This window comes from Clarias gariepinus, chromosome 26 (assembly GCF_024256425.1).
Source record: "Clarias gariepinus isolate MV-2021 ecotype Netherlands chromosome 26, CGAR_prim_01v2, whole genome shotgun sequence".
NCBI classification, from domain to species: domain Eukaryota; kingdom Metazoa; phylum Chordata; class Actinopteri; order Siluriformes; family Clariidae; genus Clarias; species Clarias gariepinus.
Genome location: NC_071125.1, coordinates 20,100,878 through 20,120,728, shown reverse-complemented (window position 1 = coordinate 20,120,728; position 19,851 = coordinate 20,100,878). Strand labels below are relative to the sequence as shown.

Here is a 19,851-nt window from a genome sequence, read left to right as displayed (position 1 = left end):
TATCAAGCAGCGAGGCAGTTCAAATCCATAAGGGTCAAGTTCAAAGTTAGTAAATCAGGCATGGGAGTCATTGTGACTGAAATTAACTGTTGAGAGAGTGCATCGTGTTTGGCGTTCTTGGTTCTAGGCAGTCTCCGTTCATCTATTGCTAATTTTGCTGCCAACAATTTCCAGTTGCTGATGCCATAGTTCCTGTCAGTGGGGGAAAAGCGGTGAGAAAATAAGCAGCAGGGATGCAGCTGTTGGTCAGCTGGTCAACAGCACCTGGTCTTCTTCATTCAGCTACTGCTTTCAACCTTGCCGGGTCCATTTCCATCTTTGACTGAGTGATAATAAACCCAATTTATTTAAACCCATTATTTCACAATAGAATGCTGCATTTCTTTTTTGCAGCACTTTGGTGAAGAAAAGGAGCAGCAGGTTGGTCCAGGCCTAATGGTGACTCTCTAAAAACTAAAGCTGTGTTCTGATTTATATTTAGTGACACTAACAAAAGTGAAAAGTCACAGGGAGATGACAAAATGACACCTGAACAATGAAAACAGGCCTCCAAAACATGAAGAGTAGACGCTTTAACATGCTGCCATGTCTGCGTCCAGAAGCACATTTCCTTGATCTCCTGCTCATCAAAGAATTATAAGGCTGTAACACTGTAAGCAGTTAAACCGCAAACCCAACAAAGCATGGATTAAAAATAATTTAATTCAGAATTAAAACACCACAAAGTTAATTTTCTTACAATTATATTATATACGATACAAAAAAATGTAATGTATCAAAAGGAAAATGTGCCCTAGACGTGGTAAGTGGATAGCGCATCCCATCCATGTCTTTTAGCAGGTTGTGGCTGGACAGACTTCGACCAGCCATCAGCTTCTTCGGCATCTTGGTGGTGCGGGGGCGGAGCCAGGTCTCTAGGGTGACTGTTGTTGTGGAAACACGTTGAGCAGCGACAAGAGAAAAAAAACTTTATTATTGCTCCTGGGGTGGGAGGAAGTACAATTACAATATTTTGTGACAATATTCAGCATAAGGGGATTTATATTGGTAACTTTAATCACTGGATTTAAGTAAAAGCTACCAGAAAGAGACCTGAATGACACCAAACAGCTACAGTGATGATCATTCTCATGCAACTTTAAATGCAAAGAAATTTTACATATTGAAGTGTATAATAAATTTTAATGCAATTTGCATTGGTATTCTGACCTCTTCTTTTATATTGCCACACAGATGAACTAAAATGGAGGTATGAAACACTATGTGGATACTATTGTAATAATGTGATGTTAACAGCTGAAATGCAATTATTACTGTTTCTTTCCTCATTCCTTTTTTACCACAACAATTTGTAAAGATTACTTTTTTGAATCAACAAGTATTTCTACTATTACATTTAATGGTGGAAAATATCAGCTAAATATTAAAGTTTTGCAATTAAACTATAGCAGCTAGAAAAAGAAAAAAAACTTTCTTAAAGTTACAAGATCAATTAGGAGATCATGACATGTAAGGGAACCCTTTATATGCAGGATGTCTTACCATGCATTATCCAAATTAAATTGAACTGTATTAAAATAATTCCTATTTCAGAAATCAGAAGCACGTAAATCAAAGAAGTCACCTTGCCTCAAGTTCTTCTCTCTCTATCTGAGAATCGATCAGAGTGTGAAGTTATCGTTAAGGAATAACCCTTAACATCTACACATCAACATGAACAAACGTAATGTACGTAACTACATACCATGCGTAAAAATCACTAATGTTGCTGATGGTAAAGAGAGGGACACTTCATTCTCATTATACATCTGAGTAGTTAAGGGTTAAGGGGCCTTGCTCAAGGGCCCAACAGGGACAACTTGGTGGTCGTGGGGTTTGAACTTCCCAAACCATAGTCCAATGCCTTAACCAGTGAGTTACCCCTTGACCCCCACAGCTCACCAACAAAAGCACTCTTAGACTCTAATAGCGGGTTTCTTCCAGCCTTTTCAGTATGTATAGGCACATTAATAATAAAAGAAAAAGAGAGGAGTAATTGGTGCTATCATGGAGTTACCATAGAATATAGAAACGTGGGTGATTCCTGCTGCCATGCTCTTACTCACCTGACAAGGAGGAGGCTTTATGGGAGACAACAGATCAACGTAATCTATTAAAAGAGAAATAGGTCAATACAAAGAGTGTGTGCGTGTGCATGCAAGAATACCAGACTTAAAGGCTTGGGTGCTTGACTCCATTCGTAAAGATATATGGAGCATTTTATTTCTACAATGGGAGAACTGCATCAGAAAGGACATACAGCATAAAACTAATGCAAAGTTATGTGGGGATCGGATGGTGCGCTATGGCGACCCATCGATGGGATCAGCTAAAAGACTAACAATAACAACAGTCCTTAATCCAATTTTAGTAGTTTCAACAATCTTCTTAATTGTTTTTTCCCCCTTGATGGTATGGTCTTGCTTTGGGATGGTCTAAGACTGGGCTGGATTAAAAATCTATGGGTTCTAAGGTTAAGTGACAACTAAATCTACAAGAAATCACCTTAATGTCCATATGAACACAATGTTTTTTATTCCACGTAAAACAAACATTAGAAAATGCATTGAGTTCTGTGTTTATTACCTGTTTTTCAAGGGAGTTTGTGAATCCTCTCTGTCTGACTGAAGTAGCTGCACTTTAAGGTGCTTCTGCTCATTTCTGAGGTGCCTACGCAGATCCGACAACCTCCCGATTACATTCTGCTGGTCTTCTAAAGTACACAAACATTCATTTTATAATATATGCAAGGTTCTCTAAAAAGTTTCTCTAAATGAGGGGCTAGTTTGAGAAGGTGATGAGATTGCCTGCCAATCTGATTTGGTTCCTCTGTGCAGAGACAGGTGGTGACTGGGGAGTGGGAATAAACCGAACCTGCGGAATCACACACAGGACACTTTCTACCTAGTCGTTTTTCATCAGAACGTAAGGTCTCTAATGAAAGGTTTATAAACCCTCTTATAAAATTTAACTTAACTAGATTATTTATTTAATAATTAAACAATTATACACATCAGGGTAATTGACAATTTCTTATGTGCAAAACGTCCAATAGATTCTTGGTGTTCTTTCTTAAAATGTTTTTACGTCGAACCAGTAACCTGGCACTGTTAATGGCCAGGTAATTATTTTATGTTCGTACAAAGCACATGCCATGTGCAAATATACTTTACGCCCAAACATACAGTTATAAATCAAGCCCCTTATGACTTACAGAGGAAGCTGTAGCTGATCGTTGGCTGTCGCCTGAAGGTGGTCTGGGAGAAATCTGGATGCCCAGTCTCTTTTGTATTGTGGGGATAGGTGGAGAACGTGTCCTGAATTCCTTTGGATTAAAAAAATTCTTTGCGTCTTTAATACAACCACAAACACCCTAGTCAATACCAAACACACAATGAGACCATAATGAGACTGACCTGCTTGAGCGGGGCTTTTCGTTCCTGCTCATACTGCTGCTTCAGTGCATTGTTTGTCTTCTCCGCTTCCTCCTTTTTCTTTTTTTCAGCCTCTTTGCGCTGCTCGTCAGCTTGCCGAATCAACCCCTGATTTTTGGCATTTTGCTGCAAATAAAAAAGAGAACAAAGGCTAACACGAAAAAACAACACCTGAAATGCTTAGCATTAAAGTAAAGCAGCAACAGTACATGAGTTACTGTAATATAAGCTTTTAACATCATATTTTTAGTTTCATGTGGATGGTTCCCAAGTGCTAGTGTGAAAATTGTGTGAGGAACCTCATTATGTTGTATACAATGTCAAGTAATATACCACTTAAGTTAAACTGGTGTAAAAAACTAAACAAAAAAACCCCACAAATAAAAATTTTGAAATGCTTAGCATTAAAGTAGCATTATTAGGGACCAGGTAATTATTTTATATTTGTAAAGAGGCACTTGCTATGTGCAAATACACTTCATGCTTGAATCTTGAAAGCATATATATATATATCAAGCCCTTACAGGGGAAGCTGAAGCTGATCGTTGGCTGTCGCCTGAAGGAGGTCTGGGAGAAATCTCGATGCCCAACTGCTTTTGTATTGTGGGGATAGGTGGAGAACGTGTCCTGAATTCCTTCGGATTCACAAAATATTTTGCACCTTCAGTACAACCACAAACGTCCTAGTAAATACCAAACACACAATAAGCCCATAATGAGACTGACGTGCTCCAGCAGGACTCTCCTTTCCTGCTTATACTGCTGCTTCAGTGCATCGTTTTCCTTCTCTTCTTCCTCCTTCATCTTTTTTTCAGCCTCTCTTCGCCACTCCTCAGCTTTTCGAATCAACTCCTGGTTTCTGGTGTTTTGCTGCAATAAAATGATAAAGACTAACATGAAATAAAAACAGCTGAAATGCTTAGCAATAAAGTACAGCAGCAACAGTACATGAGTTAATATAGGCAAGGCGAGTTTATTTATATAGCACATTTCATACACAATGGTAAATCAAAGTGCTTTAAATAAAATAAAAGAAAATGATCATTAAATGAAATGGAAAATTCCTAAGTGTTATTGTGAGAAGAAGAAAAGTGATCCTGCCCGGAGAAAGCCCGTGTCTGGACAGAGGGCCCTTCAGCGGGCGCCTAGTGGCCGGGTCTGCCACGGGGCAGAGCAACATGGACACCTGTCCTCCCCCATCTCGTGGACCCACCACCTGCGAAAGGAACTGATGGGGTTGGGTGCGTTGCTATTTGGGTAGAAGTGAAAACCGAGGGCCTCGATGAACCAGACCTGAGCGGCAGAAGCTGGCTCTGGGGATGTGGGACGTCACTTTTTTGTGGGGGAAGGAACTGGAGCTTGTGCAGGAGGTGGAGCTTTATCAGTTAGATCTGGTGGCGCTTACCTTGATGCACAGCCTCAGCCCTGGATCCATCCTTCTGGGTAGGGGTTGGTCTTTGTTTTCCTTTCGGAGTTGCCCAGGGTGTGAGGCGCCAGACGGGTGTGGGGATACTCACGAGTCCCCGGCTGAGTGCCACAATGTTGGAGTTTACTCCAGTGGACGAGAAGGTCACCTCTCTGCGCTCAAGGGCCATGGAGGGAAATCTCTTCACTATTGTCTTTGCTTATGCACCAAACAGCAGTTCAGAGTATTCTGCCTTCTTGGAGACTATGAATGGAGTACTGCATCAGGCCCCAGTAGGGGATTCCATAGTCTTGCTGGGTGACTTTAACGCATATGTGTGGAATGATGGAGATACTTGGAGTGTTGTGATTCAGAGGAACGGCCTCCCTGGTCTAAACGCGAGCTGTGTTTTATTATTGGATTTCTGTGCTAGTCGTGGATTGTCCATAACAAATAAAATGTTCGAGCATAGGAATGCTTATAAGTGTACTTGGTACCAGAGAACCTTAGGCCAATCTTATCATCTGACCTGAGGCCGTATGTCATGGACACTCGGGTAAAGAGAGGGGCGGAGCTGTCAACTGATCACCATCTGGTGGTGAGTTGAGTCAGGTGGCAGGGGAAGCCACTGGACAAACCTGGTAAGCCCAAACGAGTAGTGCGGGTGATTTGGGAACATCTAGGGGAGGCCCCTATTTAAGAGGCTTTCAACTCCAACTTACAGGGGAGCTTTTCCAGCATCCCTGTAGAAGCTGGGGACATTGAATCAGAGTGGTCAATGTTTAAGGCTTCTATTGCTGAGGCTGCAGGTGTGAGCTGTGGTCTTAAGGTTCTGGGTGCCTCAGGGGGCGGTAACTCTCGTGGTGGACACCTGTGGTTAGGGAAGCTGTCCGACTGAAAAAAGGAGTCCTTCAGGGATATGTTATCCCGGGAGACTGTAGGGCCAGTTGCAAGGTATCGAAGGGCTCAAAGGACAGCAGCCACAGCAGAGGCAAGGAAGCGGGTGTGGGAGGAGCGCAGAGAATCCATGGAGAAAGACATTCGGGTGGCACCGAGGTGCTTCTGGAAAACCATCTGGCACCTCAGGAGGGGGAAACGGGAAACCATCCAAGCTGTGTAAAGCAAGGATGGAACACTACCTCCTCAGTCGAGGTCAGCAATCAGGCAGTGAAAAGAGCACTTTGAGGAATTCCTGAACCCGACTAATCCACCCTTTGTTGCAGAGACAGAGCGCTGGAGGATGACGGAGGGTCGACGTTGATCTTTTATGGACAGAATATCAAGATGCAGCCATGGGGGAGAGGGTATCCAGTTTGGTTGGCTACGGATTGCATCGCTGCTTGTTGCAGATAATGTGGTCCTGATGTCATCATCAGTCTGTGAGTTGCAGCGCTTGCTGGATCGGTTTGCAGCTGAGTGTAAAACGGCAGGGATAAGGATCAGTACCTCGAAATCTGTGGCCATGGTTCTCAGCAGGAAACTGGTAGGGAGCAAGTCGTTACCCCAAGTGAAGAAATTTAAGTATCTCGAGGTCTTGTTTACGATTGATGGAACATTAGAACGTGAGGTTGGCTGGAGAATCGGAGCAGCGGGGGCGATATTGCAGTTGCTTTACGACAAAAAAGAGTTAAGCCAAAGGCAAAGCTCTCAATCTACCGGTCAATCATCGTTCCAACCCTCACTTATGGTCATGAGCGTTGGGTCATGACCGAAAGGACAAGATCACGAATACAAGCAGCCGAAATGGGTTTTCTCAGAAGGGAAGCTGGCTTTTCTCTTAGAGATAGGTGGAGAAGCTCAGTCAACCATGAGAAACTCAGAGTAGAGCCACTGCTAGTTTGCGTGGAAAGAAATCAGTGAGATGGTTTGGGCATTGAGTAAGGATGTCACTCACGTCCCACTCGACCTACGTCCAGCTGGAAGGAGGCCACGGGGCAGACCAAGGACTAGATGAAGAAATTATATTTTCACACTGGCCTGGAAATGCCTTGGGTGTCCCCAGTCAGAGTTAGCTGAGGTGGCTGGGGAATGGAAAGGTTGGAGTTCCCTGCGGGAACTGACTCAGCGACCGGATTTTGATGGATGGATGGATAGATGGACTAATAATTTTTAAACGCTTAGCATGAAATAAGCATTGTTAGTGACCAAGTAATCATTTTATCTTTTTAAAAGGTGACTTCTATGTGCAAATATAATTTACACCAGAATCTTGAAAACATGCAGTTATAAATCAAGCCCGTTATGCCGTCAATCATGAGTATTATGTACATGCATGACTTACAGAGGAAGCTGTAGCTGATCCTTGGCTGTCGCCTGAAGGTGTTCTGGGAGAAATCTGGATGCCCAGTCTCTTTTGTATTGTGGGGATAGGTGGAGAACATGTCCTGAATTCCTTTGGATTAACAAAATATGTTGCACCTTCAGTACAACCACAAACTGGTAAATACCAAACACACATTGAGCTCATAATGAGACTGACCTGCTCGAGCCGGGCTTTCCTTTCCTGCTCATACTGCTGCTTCAGTGCAACATTTGCGTTCTCTTCTTCCTCCTTCCTCTTTTTTTCGGCCTCTCTGTAGCGCTCCTCAGCTTGTCGAATCAACTCCTGGTTTCTGGAATTTTGCTGCAAAAAGATAGAGGGCAAATACTAACCTGACATGAAAAAACAACACCTGAAATGCCAAGCATTAGTGTACAGCAGCACCAGTGCATGAGTTAATATAACAATTTTACATCATATATTTTATTTCATGTGGTTCCTAAGCCGTAGTGAGAGAAGGGTGTAAACACAACGTAATGGACCCTAATTATGTTGTATACAACGTCAAGTAGTATATCAGTTAAGTTAAATTGATGAAGAAACCCCTTAAATAATAATTTTGAAATGCTTAGCATTAAAGTAGCACTGTGACCAGGCATCTTTGTAGAGGCACCCGCTACATGCAAATATACTTTATGCCAGAATCTTAAAAGCATACAGTTATACTGTACATCAAGCCCTTTATGCCTCTTCAATCACGAGTATTACAGTATGTACATGCATGACTTACAGAGGAAGCTGTAGCTGATCGTTGGCTGTCGCCTGAAGGTGGTCTGGGAGAAATCTGGATGCCCAGTCTCTTTTGTATTGTGGGGATAGGTGGAGAACGTGTCCTGAATTCCTTTGGATTTAAAAAATATTTTGCACCTTCAGTACAAACCATAAACTAGTCAATACCAAACACACATTAAACCCATAATGAGACTGACCTGCTCGAGCCGGGCTTGCCTTTCCTGCTCATACTGCTGCTTCAGTGCATCATTTGCCTTCTCTTCTTCCTCCTTGCTCTTCTTTTCGGCCTCTCTGCGCCGCTCATCAGCTTGACGAATCAACTCCTGGTTTCTTGTGTTTTGCTGCAAAAAAGAGGACAAATACTAACCTGACATGAAAAAACAAGCCCTGAAATGCTTAGCAATAAAGTACAGCAGCAACAGTACAAGGTAATAAATGGTTTCAACATTATATTTTTAGTTTCATGTGGATGGTAGTGAAGTGCTAGTGTGAGAACACATGTGAGACATTGTAAAGGAACCTCTCTATACAGTATGTTGTATAATGTCATGTAATAATCAGATAAGTTAAACTGATGTAAAAAAAAAAACACGAATAATAATTTTGAAACTCTTATTCTGAAAATCATTTTGAAACTCCTACTTCGTGCAAATATACTTTATGGCAGAACCTTGAAAACATGCAGTTATAAATCATGCCCTTTATGCCTCTTCAGTCATGAGTATTATGTACATGCATGACTTACAGGGGAAGCTGTGGCTGATCGTTGGCTGTCGCCTGAAGGTGGTCTGGGAGAAGTGTGAATGCCCAGCTGCTTTTGTATCGTAGGGATAGGTGGAGAACGTGTCCTGAATCCCTTTGAATTCACAAAATATCTTGCACTTTTAGTACAACTACAAACACCTTAGTAAATATCAAACACACAATGCGCCCATAATGACATTAACCTGCTCATACTGCTGTTTCATTGCATCATTTGTCTTCTTTTCTTCATCCTTTTTCTTTTTTTCAGCATCTCTGCGCTGCTCGTTAGCTTGCTGAGTCAACTCCTGGTTTCTTGGATTTTGCTGCATAAGTTTACATTTACATTTAGCAGACGCTCTTATCCAGAGCGACTTACATTTTTATCTCATTATACATCTGAGCAGATGAGGGTTAAGGGCCGCGCTCAAGGGCCCAACAGTGGCAACTTGGTGGTTGTGGGGTTTGAACCTGGGATCTTCCGAACCGTAGTCCAATGCCTTAACCACTGAGCTACCCCAGCCCTAAGTTAATATAAGATTTTAACATCATACTGTATCTTCAGTTTCATCTGGATGCTTCCTAAGCGTTAGTACTGAACACACCTGCATTTTCTTGCGTCTTTTCTTTTCCTGCTCCTCCTCAAACTGCCTTTGCTTGTGTGCTGTATCTTCAGCCAGCCTCTTCTCTTTCTCCACCTCCAGCCTCAGCTGCTCTCTCCTCTCCACCTCCATCCTTCTCTTCTCCTCTATCTATTTTTCGCCCAAAATATCACGTCACCCTTATAAGAGGCAGTTTCAGAAGCATGTAAGGATTGTGTGATGGGAAATGCTTTGTACCTGCTGTTTTAGACTTTCCCTGTATCTCTTCTGCTGAAGGAGCTGTTGTGACGTCAGGAATTCCCTAAACACATTTCCTCGTGCGTATGGTGAGGGCTGGGTGAAGGAGGAAACTGCAAAAGGTGAGAGGTGAGAAATATATAATTCTCTAATTAGATGCAAAATTATTTATCCCTTAAAGCATTTAGTTTTTTGGTAAATATCACTTAATCTATAAAATAAAATAAAGCACTGAATCATTTATTTAAAAGAGTTCAGTCAAAAGAAATCTCTTCCCTTTTCTCAAATGTAAGCAAGCCAAGAAATGCTTGGTGTCTCCTGTTTTACACTACTAGTTACAAGCAGAGGTGGAAAGAGTAATACAATTTTGTACCCAAGTACAAGTACTGTTACTTCAGTGAAATTTTGCTGAAGTACAAGTAAAGTTACCAGTCTAAAAATCTACTTAAGTAAAAGTAAAAAGTAGCTCATTAAAAATTTACTCAGAGTAAAATTTTTTTACTCATTAACAAATATGATTTAAAATGTAGCGAAGTACAATACTTTTTAACTACTTAACAAAACATACTTATGTAAAAGTAAAAATTACAGATTTTACTCAATTATAGTACGGCGAGTAAATGTGATTTTTTACTTTCCAACTCTGGTTATAAGGTTAATTAAAGTTACAGTAAGTGAACTTAAAGCTCCCAGTTTCAAATAATAAACCCTGTGGCTAAAATCACACACTCATCTTGGTCAATTTTTTATCTTTAACAGCTTTAAGTAGTTTCAGATTCAGTGGGATGCACTTTGAGCTCAGTGTCCTTCTGTTTATCTTCATCCTTTACTATTCCTAGGACATTATTATCATCTATCCAGAAGCTGAAACCAGCTCTATTCAAAACATAGCATCAGAGTAAAAGCTGTAGTCCAACAGTACATTCTATATATAATCTGAATAACAGTGTAATTTAGATTTGACATCATTATCTCCAGATTTTTAACACGACTTAATTTTTTTAATCATTAGCTATTCATCTACATTTTAGGTAAGGGAAAATTTTGCAAAAATACCCAAAGTATTCCTGGAACGAATTTTTACCTTCATTTGATATTTTCTGTAAGGAAGAATCCTTATCCTCTGGTCTAGGGGTATCTCCATTCCAATACGGTGATGCTATGGCTCTTCTGTTACGTGATTCTGGGTACACATATGCCTCGTCGTTAGGCCTGTGCCTGCACTTTAGACCAGACGTATGTCAGTAGCAGTGATATTATAGCACTGAGTAATGCAATGAAAAGTTGAAAACTGGAATCAGTGCATCCTTAACAGCATTACAACATAAAAGAACCTTATGTTGTATACAATATCAAGTACTATATCAGTTGCATATATAGTGTGTATATATATATAAGGAGTATATATTACTCTTTTAAAGTGATATATATATATATATATATATTTTTTTTTTTTTTACAACTAACAATTTTTTAACTCTTAGCAATAAAGTACAGCAGCACCGGTTTGTGAGGTGGAATCACATTTCTACATCATGTCTTTAGTTTCATGTGGCTGGTTCCTAAGTGTTAATGAGAGAAGTGTACCACACCTCTATTTTCTTTCTTTCCTCTTGCTGCTCCTTTTCCTCCAGCCTCACCTCCTTTCTCCTCTCCACCTCCATTCTTCTCTTCTCCTCGATCTATTTTTGCCCAAAATATCATGTCACCTCTATCAGAGGCAGTTTGAAAAGCATGTAAGGGATGTGTGACGGAAAATGTTCTGTACCTGCTGTTTCAGACATTCCTTGTATTTCTTCTGCTCACGGAGCTGCTGCGGCGTTGGGAGTTCCCTAAACACATTTCCCCGTGCGTATGGCGAGGGCTGAGTGAAGGGGGAAACTGCAAAGGTGACAGGTGAGTTCATAAGATGCATGGAGTCCCAAATTAGATGCAAAGATATTTATCTCTTAAAAGATTTTGTTTCCGGTTAATTACCCTTCTGTCGATAAAATGAAATCAAGCACTTAATCATTAAGTCAAAGTAGTTCAGCCAAAAAGAAAATCCCTTCTCTTTTTCCAAATCTACACAATAATTGGTGTTTTGCATTGCCGGTTACAAGGTTAATTGAAGTTATTATAAGCAAATGAACTTAAAGCTGCCAGTTTCAAATCATAAACTCCATGCCTAAAATCAAACTTTTTTGTCAAGTCGTTCTGTATCCCGAACAGCTATAAGTATTTTCTCTGTGAGCTCAGTGTCCTTCTGTTTATCTCCATCCTTTACTATTTCTACAACAGTAATATCAGACTATTTCTATTCACAACATGGCATCAAAGAGAAGTGTATATATCTAATAGTACATACGATAAAAGTATCAAAGAGAAGAGATATATATCTAATAGTACATACGATATGATCTGTATAACAGCGTTATTTAGTTTTGACGTTATCTTTACATTTCAAACATAACTTTATTTTTCTCTTCATTAACTATTCACCTACATTTCAGGTAAGGGAAAATTTATGCAACAATAAGCAACATCTTTTATGTTATTCTGGGTTCAAGCATGCATCCTCGTTAAGTAAGCTTAAACTGATTGAAAAATACTTACTGATGAGGTTTCCTCGGTCATCCCTAAGTGGCGCCCCAGCACCTCCTCTTCCCCACGGCTCACTGGCTTTCATCTCTGCCTCCACTTTAGCCTCATACCTTTCATTCTCCTCCCTCTCTCGTCTCCTTCTTTCCTTCCTGTCTTCAATCTGTATTAGGAAACAACTATATCAGTTTAATTATATCCTAACTTTATGTTTTTAAATTATTATTTTGACCCCAAAAAATGAGGTTTACAACATTACAACTATTCTGACACCACTCCTGCCTGATCTCTTGCTGACAAAGCCTCATAAGCCTGACTGGCTGTCTCTTCTGTTACATCGTACCCCAAAGATACTCGCATTTAGGGTTTAGGATTTTGGAATAATGTCAATATGATCAGGCACAAAGGGAAAATGGCAACCTGAATTTGCTGACTAATGTAGAGAAGCAAGTCTTCTGTATTTTCAGAACTACAGGTAATCTGATTGTGCTTGTACCTGCAGTACACTTCACATGTTTTTATGCTACATACTGTATTTTACCTGTTGTTTAAGTGCATCCCTGTAGCTTTCAACATGCTCTTTGGGACGGTGGTGCCTATTAGAAGGATATGCTCCAATTTCAGGGGAAGAAATGCCATGGTGTGACGATGGTCTAAAGAAAGAATACCGATTATTCTTATTTATAGGACACAGAATATACAGGGAGTCATAAGGCATGAACTGATGTACAACTGAAACCCTGCTCCAACATTATGGGAAAAAATTAAAGTACATGAAATATTGAAATTCTGGCCTTGAATTTGATATTCTTTACTTCCACTCAAAGTCATAAAAATGTTAAACGTTAATGATGTTAACTTAAACGGATGACACAAAATTACAAATATCTGGAGATGTTTTATAATTAACAAAAATCAAAGTAAAGATGACTGACAAAACGTAAATTCTTCTTCTTTTAATTAATCTTCTCCTAAACCTAAGATCAGGTAAAACAACCCTAGAACATGTAAACCTGGGTTTATAAATCACACCTGGGGGGAACCATTTCTCCAATAGCTCCTGAGAGGCCTTTGTGAAAGTTCTCGCTGAAGGCTGTGATGCCACTGTTCCTGACCCCAGTGCTCGTTGTGTTACCCAGCTGCCCCGGAGTAGCGCTGTATTCCAGAACAGGAGACTGGAAAGCCATACTTGGTCTCTTAGGTGGCTCTCTCTTGACATCTTGTGTCTTTTTGTCTTCATTTGCCCTGGGGGTATCCAGTCCTATGCCAGGCTTAAAGAGCACATCCCGTCTCCTGCCCTCATGCTCCCTTCTTGCAGAACCAAACTGCTTAATCCTGTCAGGCTGTAGGAGATCAGGCAGGTACACGGTCATAAACCAAAACAAAAAGCATGTTGTATTACAGTCATGTGAAAAAATTAGGACACCCTTTGAAAGCATGTGGTTTTTTGTAACATTTTTAATAAATGGTTATTTCATCTCCGTTTCAACAATACAGATAGATTAAAGTAATCCAACTAAACAAAGAAAACTGAAGAAAAGTCTTTTCAAGATCTTCTGTAAATGTCATTCTACAAAAATGCCTATTCTAACTGAGGAAAAAGATAGGACACCCTTGCCCCTAATAGCGAGTGTTACCTACTTTGGCTGAAATAACTGCAGTGAGACGGTTCTTGTAGCCATCTACCAGTCTTCGACATCGGTCTGAGGAAATTTTACCCCACTCCTCAATGCAGAACTTTTTCAGCTGTGAGATGTTTGAGGGGTTTCTTGCGCGTACAGCCCTTTTCAAGTCACCCCACAGCATCTCAATGGGATTCAAATCTGGACTTTGACTTGGCCATTCCAGGACTCTCCATTTCTTCTTTTTCAGCCAATCTTTGGTTGATTTACTAGTATGTTTTGGGTCATTGTCATGTTGCATGGTCCAGTTCCGCTTCAGCTTTAATTTTCTAACTGATGGTCTCACATGTTCTTCAAGCACCTTCTGATACACAGTAGAATTCATCGTGGATTCTATGATGGTGAGCTGACCAGGTCCTGCTGCAGCAAAGCAGCCCCAAACCATGACACTTCCACCTCCATGCTTCACAGTTGGTATGAGGTTATTTTCTTGGAATGCTGTGTTTGGTTTACGCCAAACATGTCCTCTGCTGTTGTGTCCAAATAATTCAATTTTGGACTCATCTGTCCAAAGAACATTATTCCAGAAGTCCTGGTCTTTGTCAACTTTATCTCTGGCAAATGTCAGTCTGGCCTCGATGTTTCTCTTGGAAAGCAAAGGTTTCCTCCTTGCACACCTCCCATGCAAGTTAAACTTGTACAGTCTCTTTCTGATTGTAGAGGCATGTACTTCTACATCAACAGTAGTCAGAGCCTGCTGTAGTTCTCGAGATGCCACTTTAGGGTTTTTGGAGACCTCTTTTAGCATCTTGCGGTCTGCTCTTGGGGTGAACTTGCTGGGGCGACCAGTCCTGGGCATGTTGGCAGTTGTTTTGAAAGCCCTCCACTTGTAGACTATCTTCCGGACAGTGGAATGGCTGATTTCAAAATCTTTTGAGATCTTTTTAAATCCCTTCCCAGACTCATAGGCTGCTACAATCTTTTTTCTGAAGTCCTCTGACAGCTCTTTTGTTCTCACCATGGTGCTCACTCTCACTTCAACAGTCAGGAGCACACCAAACTAAATGTCTGAGGTTTAAATAGGGCAAGCCTCATTCAACATGCAGAGTAACGATCTACTAATTATGTGCACCTGGTGTAATATACCTGTGTGAGATCTGAGCCAATTTAAGAGGGAATACATGTGAGGGTGTCCTATCTTTTTCCTCAGTTAGAATAGGCATTTTTGTAGAATGACATTTACAGAAGATCTTGAAAAGACTTTTCTTCAGTTTTCTTTGTTTAGTTGGATTACTTTAATCTCTCTGTATTGTTGAAACGGAGATGAAATAACCATTTATTAAAAATGTTACAAAAAACCACATGCTTTCAAAGGGTGTCCTAATTTTTTCACATGACTGTATGTTTTTTGTTGAATTATTGTAAACAAAAGCAGAATTGGATTCCCCCAAAAAAAAATGCAGATCATGTTTTTACATGTTGTATTATGAAACAAATACAATAAAAAGGAGGAAAGTGTAGGAATTTAAAATATAAAATCAAGCCTGCCATCTAGTGTTTAAAAAAACAAGCTGTACATTTGACTGCTTCTGGTGGTGCTAAAAGCAAAGCAATTGTGTGACAAGGCAGGTATCAGTCTCCACACAGCAAATCAGATCAGATCAGATAATTTTTTCGCATCCCCCCCAGCACAAGGCCGCATGCTTAAGCTTAAGCAACTACCCACACTGGAGGTTTAACGGAATTACTTTACATAATACCTTCTTCTCCGGGTCAATAGCTCCTGTAGCAGCAACTTTCAATTCGAGTTCCTTTTCCCTACAAAATATAATGATCAAGAATAATATTAGATGTTACAACAAACATTTTCAATCCATTTCATTTCACAATCACTTATCAGCTAAACCACGTAAAAGAAAAATCGCTGTGTTCTTGCTTAAAGCTCTATTAAATGCACAAGATGTTTGAAAAAAAATATTTTACACATTTCCTCAATGCACCCACTTTTTCCTATTTCTGCGTTGTTCCGCTATTTGCTCCAGCAGGTCCTGTCTATAGAGCTCCTTCCTTCTCTGAATTGCTTCCTCTGCTTCAGCAGCCCCTATAGGTAAAGATCAGGCAAATGTACATGTTTTAAAATCAACATCCCAGACAAATCAAAAGAAGTAAATCACTAATATAGTCAAAAACAATCAGGTATGCCCTCTGTAAAGAGGTGCTCATACTACTTTACTAATCTTACCAATCATAAGTCCTGTAGCAAACTCTGTCATGTTTCTCTTGTTAGTAGCTCTGGTTTGCACTGGTGCCAGTGGACTGAAAGAACCGAACGTAAAGGAGGTTAAACTACAAAAACAGTTCAGTACATTTCACATTGAAGTGAGCTGCCTCAAAACTCATTGTGGTTCAACATCCCACACCCAACAGTTTGGAGCACTCTGATCTGTAGCACTTCACATCTTCCTACAGATCTATACTTATGTTCAACAAGTTCCCTAATAAGTATTATGTCCTCCACATGCTGGATAATTAAATCTTTTTCCCTGTTAGACAGTGAATAAGTACCAGAAAGCCTGAATGAAATATAAACTCGAAAAAAAAAACAGCATATTTTTTGTTCTCTCATGATACTCTCTCTCAGCTGCAACCTAAAAAAACACAGTTAAACCCTTTACAACTTACAGTGTTTTAACTAAAGCTACCATTAGCAAGGACTGTCCTGATATTATAGTGCTCACAGACATTCGACTTTTTGAAAGCCAAATTACAACTTTATAAACATGCCAATTTTCCCCATAATGACTGACAAGAACCCTATCCAATCACAAATGTGCATTACGGATTTATTTGCCAAAATGCTTGTAACGCATTATGTTCAATAAATTACTGTGCATATAGCTTGGCATTAATTGGTGGCAAGCATCATTCATTTATTTATTCATTCATTGTCTATACTGCTTATCCGGGTTGCAGGAGCCTTGAGGTTAACCCCAGAGACTTAGGGCACAAGGCAGTGTTACACCCTGAAAAAGGGTGCCAATCCATCACTGGGCAATTTGGAAGCACGAAATAACCTGATCTGCATAACCTAAACTGTGGGAGGAAACTGAAATACCTGGAGGAACCCCCCCAGGAAAGTGGAGAACATACAAATGCCACACACACACACACACAGAGCTGAGGTGGGAATCAAACCTGGAGGTCTGGGATCTAAGAACTTATAGTAACATTTTTGTAAAGCAATAATAGCTTTTTCACATCCTGGTTAAACAATGTGTAGAAGGAAATAAAACATTTTAGTTATAGGCGAATAATTAGCAGAGTTTCTCTTACCACTACAGCTATAAAATTACAACGAGTCTGTCAGAATAAGTCTGTGACGGCTGCTGTAGGACACCTTCGTGGTAGAAGTGTAGTTAATGATTTCTTTTCATCACTGATTCATTCAGTAGTCACGGAAACAGTCGTGCACTCTGCTTAGTGTAGTATTGTTACGTTTAACTGGAAGCTCCGATGCTTGTAACAGTATCAGTAGAAGGGGCGGGTCCAAATGAGACCTGTGCCGTTTCCCTGGGTGTGGCGTGACCAATGACGTCACAAACGGCGTGACCAATCAGCATCCTGCGCGGCCTTGTTCCACAGCTATTATTTATGAATGGAGCCGCCAGGAAAGAGAACGACTATTTAGTAACATTTTTCAAGTAATTTCTTATAATAATAAATATATACAACGCAGATGCCAACAAACGAACTCTTCAATTACATATGGGCATACTGTATGAGGCACTGAATTAACCGATGTTATTATTCCTATTTAATGCCGCACTCTTTACGCACACACAGCCTGTTTGTGGCAGATTTTATTCCCCAGTGTGTTTAAATACCGTTGCAGTTTTACCCTCATATATAAATCATACATCCTTACGCCTATTCTTCTCAACATAGTCAGCTTTGATTTTTATTTTTAATTTATTTCACAAGACTCTCTATTTCAGTAGATGTTTACCAAAGATAACAAGCTGTCCTCGGTCATGCGAGTGTCTTTACTTCTGGCGAGGGGCTTCCGAGAGATTTTTGAGCTTACTCTAATATTTTCCGTTTTTGGTGGCCATATCATGTAGATACATTTATAAAAAAGGAAAATATATCTAAAGTTGTGATTATTATTCGTTATTATTTATATTAGTTATTGTTATTTTTTATTATTATTAGTTGTAGTTACTATTAGTTTAAGTTTAATCGAAAGCGGCAAGCCTTAATATTTTTTACACAGATATGTGAAATACGTTGCCTAGACTATGGAAGGCGATGACATGCGGAGACGAGGTGTACAAACAGTGTGTTAGTGATATTCACACAAATAGTGAGAGGCACGCGCTCATTCCTCGCTTTCAGTTCGGTTTTAATGGGATTGCGCAGTCCGACGTGGGCACGTGGGCAGAGGTCTGGGGTTCTGCACTCTGTAAATGAGAGATTTTGACAAAAAATTGGAGATTTTAACAAAAAAATTATAATATTATTAAAAAAAAAAAACTATGGCATCTATAACACAAATCAGAGAGAAAAAGCTTTTTTTTTCTAGCCTTAAAAAAATTTCCCACTCATGGTTGGTCGGTGGGTATATTGTGAAAATAAATGTACACACTGTAAAATAAAATATAGTGTGAAAATGCTGTGACCTATATATATTGGAAGTATGTAAGTAAGAATGCTTTCAAAATTAGTGTTATTAGTTTGTTTTATTAGTTAACAAAATGGAGAGTTAATGAACATAAGAGAATCAAATCAGTATTTCACATCCTACTGGCTCTTTACGGATCTTTTATCATTTTACATCTTTTTGAGTAAATGCCTAACCCCAATGTAGACCAGATCTATGGCTTTTATCCGCCAGAAACTCTTACATGCTGATAGTGTTTCGACACATTTCGGCTTAAAGATCACAAATAACCTTCACTGTTCCTGGGTGGGTCAAATATTTAATTCTAATTTTTAATTCTAAATCATAGTGTATTTTTCACCTATACATTAAACTACTAATAGGAATGGCAGGTATCTAATTGTCGCAATGCACGCGAACACAGACCGACTTTTAGTTTGTGCTCCAATTTTCACTGATCCTAATTAGGCAAATTGCTTACTAGTCTTCTTTCTTTAAACACCCATTTGATCATTTTGGTGGAGCATTAAACTGTGTTTCTGATCCAGTTTTGGATTACTTTAGTGCTGCTGGTCCCAATCTGCCATGTCTAAAACATTTTCTGACTTCATGTCACAGAATGGTCTTGAAGACCCGTGGAGACTCTGCAATAATGTGTCTAAAGTATTTTCCTTTTTCTCTGAGATGCCCCATTCATATTTTAGAATTGACTAGAGTTACCCATGGGTCTGCCTGCATGCAGATCCTGATGCCTGTGTGCTACCATTACCTGTGAATGGAGTGTGCGGTCAGCTCACTGCTTCTCACACTGCTGTTTTGTCAGCCCTTAATTCTTCCAGTCGTATGCTCTGCCTACTGATACATCCATTGAGGAATGCCAGTGACACAGTATGACATAAACGTTCATAATGCGCTGCCTAGTGTTCACTACGGTGAGGAACGCCTATGACACGCTCTCAGTGTGACAAAAGTTCACAATGAGCTGTCTACTGCCAGTGAGGAACGCCTGTTACATGCTCACACTATGACTTAAAAGTTGACGATGACACTGCCTACTGACAAACATCAGTGACAAACACCAGCGACAAACACCGGCAGCAGGCCAAACTGATTTTTTGTTTTTATAGATATATATTTTCAACCAACCAACAAACCCCATCTTCTTTATTTTAGAGGACAAAGACTTTTGTGCATTTATTTCTACCTTTATTGAGGAATTATTGTTGTATAACTTTTTTTGTTTTCTCTGTATACCTATTACTATGGGAAACTATATCCAAAAATAAACATTACTGGATGAACTCACCTAAACCCTCAAAGCCATAGACAGGACATGCTTCCCCACTTTCTGCAGTTGCCTCTGTCTTATTCACTGGAGTACGGGTGCAACCATGCAATAATTGCTACATATGGTACTTCAGATGATTCAGTTCCACTGAGTTATAGCTTATAATTATAACAAAGATGTCATAGCTTTCT

General features: G+C 39.9%; 1 protein-coding gene and 1 long non-coding RNA gene across 2 annotated transcripts; both read right to left on the bottom strand.

Moving 5' to 3' along the window:
- Nucleotides 1-1,535: 1,535 nt before the first annotated feature.
- LOC128514043 (centrosome and spindle pole associated protein 1-like) lies at nt 1,536-13,463 on the bottom strand. The gene is made up of 17 exons (XM_053487685.1): nt 13,123-13,463; nt 12,632-12,743; nt 12,106-12,253; nt 11,279-11,391; nt 11,103-11,192; nt 10,595-10,733; nt 9,511-9,623; nt 9,277-9,423; nt 8,128-8,271; nt 7,929-8,039; nt 7,358-7,501; nt 7,160-7,270; nt 3,456-3,599; nt 3,254-3,364; nt 2,626-2,752; nt 2,106-2,149; nt 1,536-1,650 (listed from the first exon to the last, which is right to left on the bottom strand). Exons 1-15 carry the CDS (start codon nt 13,461-13,463, stop codon nt 2,735-2,737), a joined length of 1,986 nt encoding a protein of 661 aa, XP_053343660.1. The 3' UTR covers nt 1,536-1,650; nt 2,106-2,149; nt 2,626-2,734.
- A 2,009-nt stretch (nt 13,464-15,472) lies between these two features.
- On the bottom strand, nt 15,473-17,178 carry LOC128513784 (uncharacterized). The gene is made up of 4 exons (XR_008356417.1): nt 17,046-17,178; nt 15,955-16,028; nt 15,717-15,813; nt 15,473-15,530 (listed from the first exon to the last, which is right to left on the bottom strand). It is a non-coding gene; the product is annotated as an uncharacterized LOC128513784 (long non-coding RNA).
- Nucleotides 17,179-19,851: the final 2,673 nt, after the last annotated feature.

What these genes read in the sequence shown, in the direction of transcription:
- LOC128514043 (XM_053487685.1), bottom strand. Translation starts at nt 13,463, where the DNA reads ATGACCGTGTACCTGCCTGATCTCCTACAGCCTGACAGGATTAAGCAG. An exon ending in AAAGACGCAAGAAAATGCAG is followed by an intron (nt 8,272 to 9,276) that starts GTGTGTTCAGTA and finishes TCTTTTTTGCAG; the next exon opens with CAAAACACAAGAAACCAGGA. An exon ending in GATCAGCTACAGCTTCCTCT is followed by an intron (nt 7,502 to 7,928) that starts GTAAGTCATGCA and finishes ATCTTTTTGCAG; the next exon opens with CAAAATTCCAGAAACCAGGA.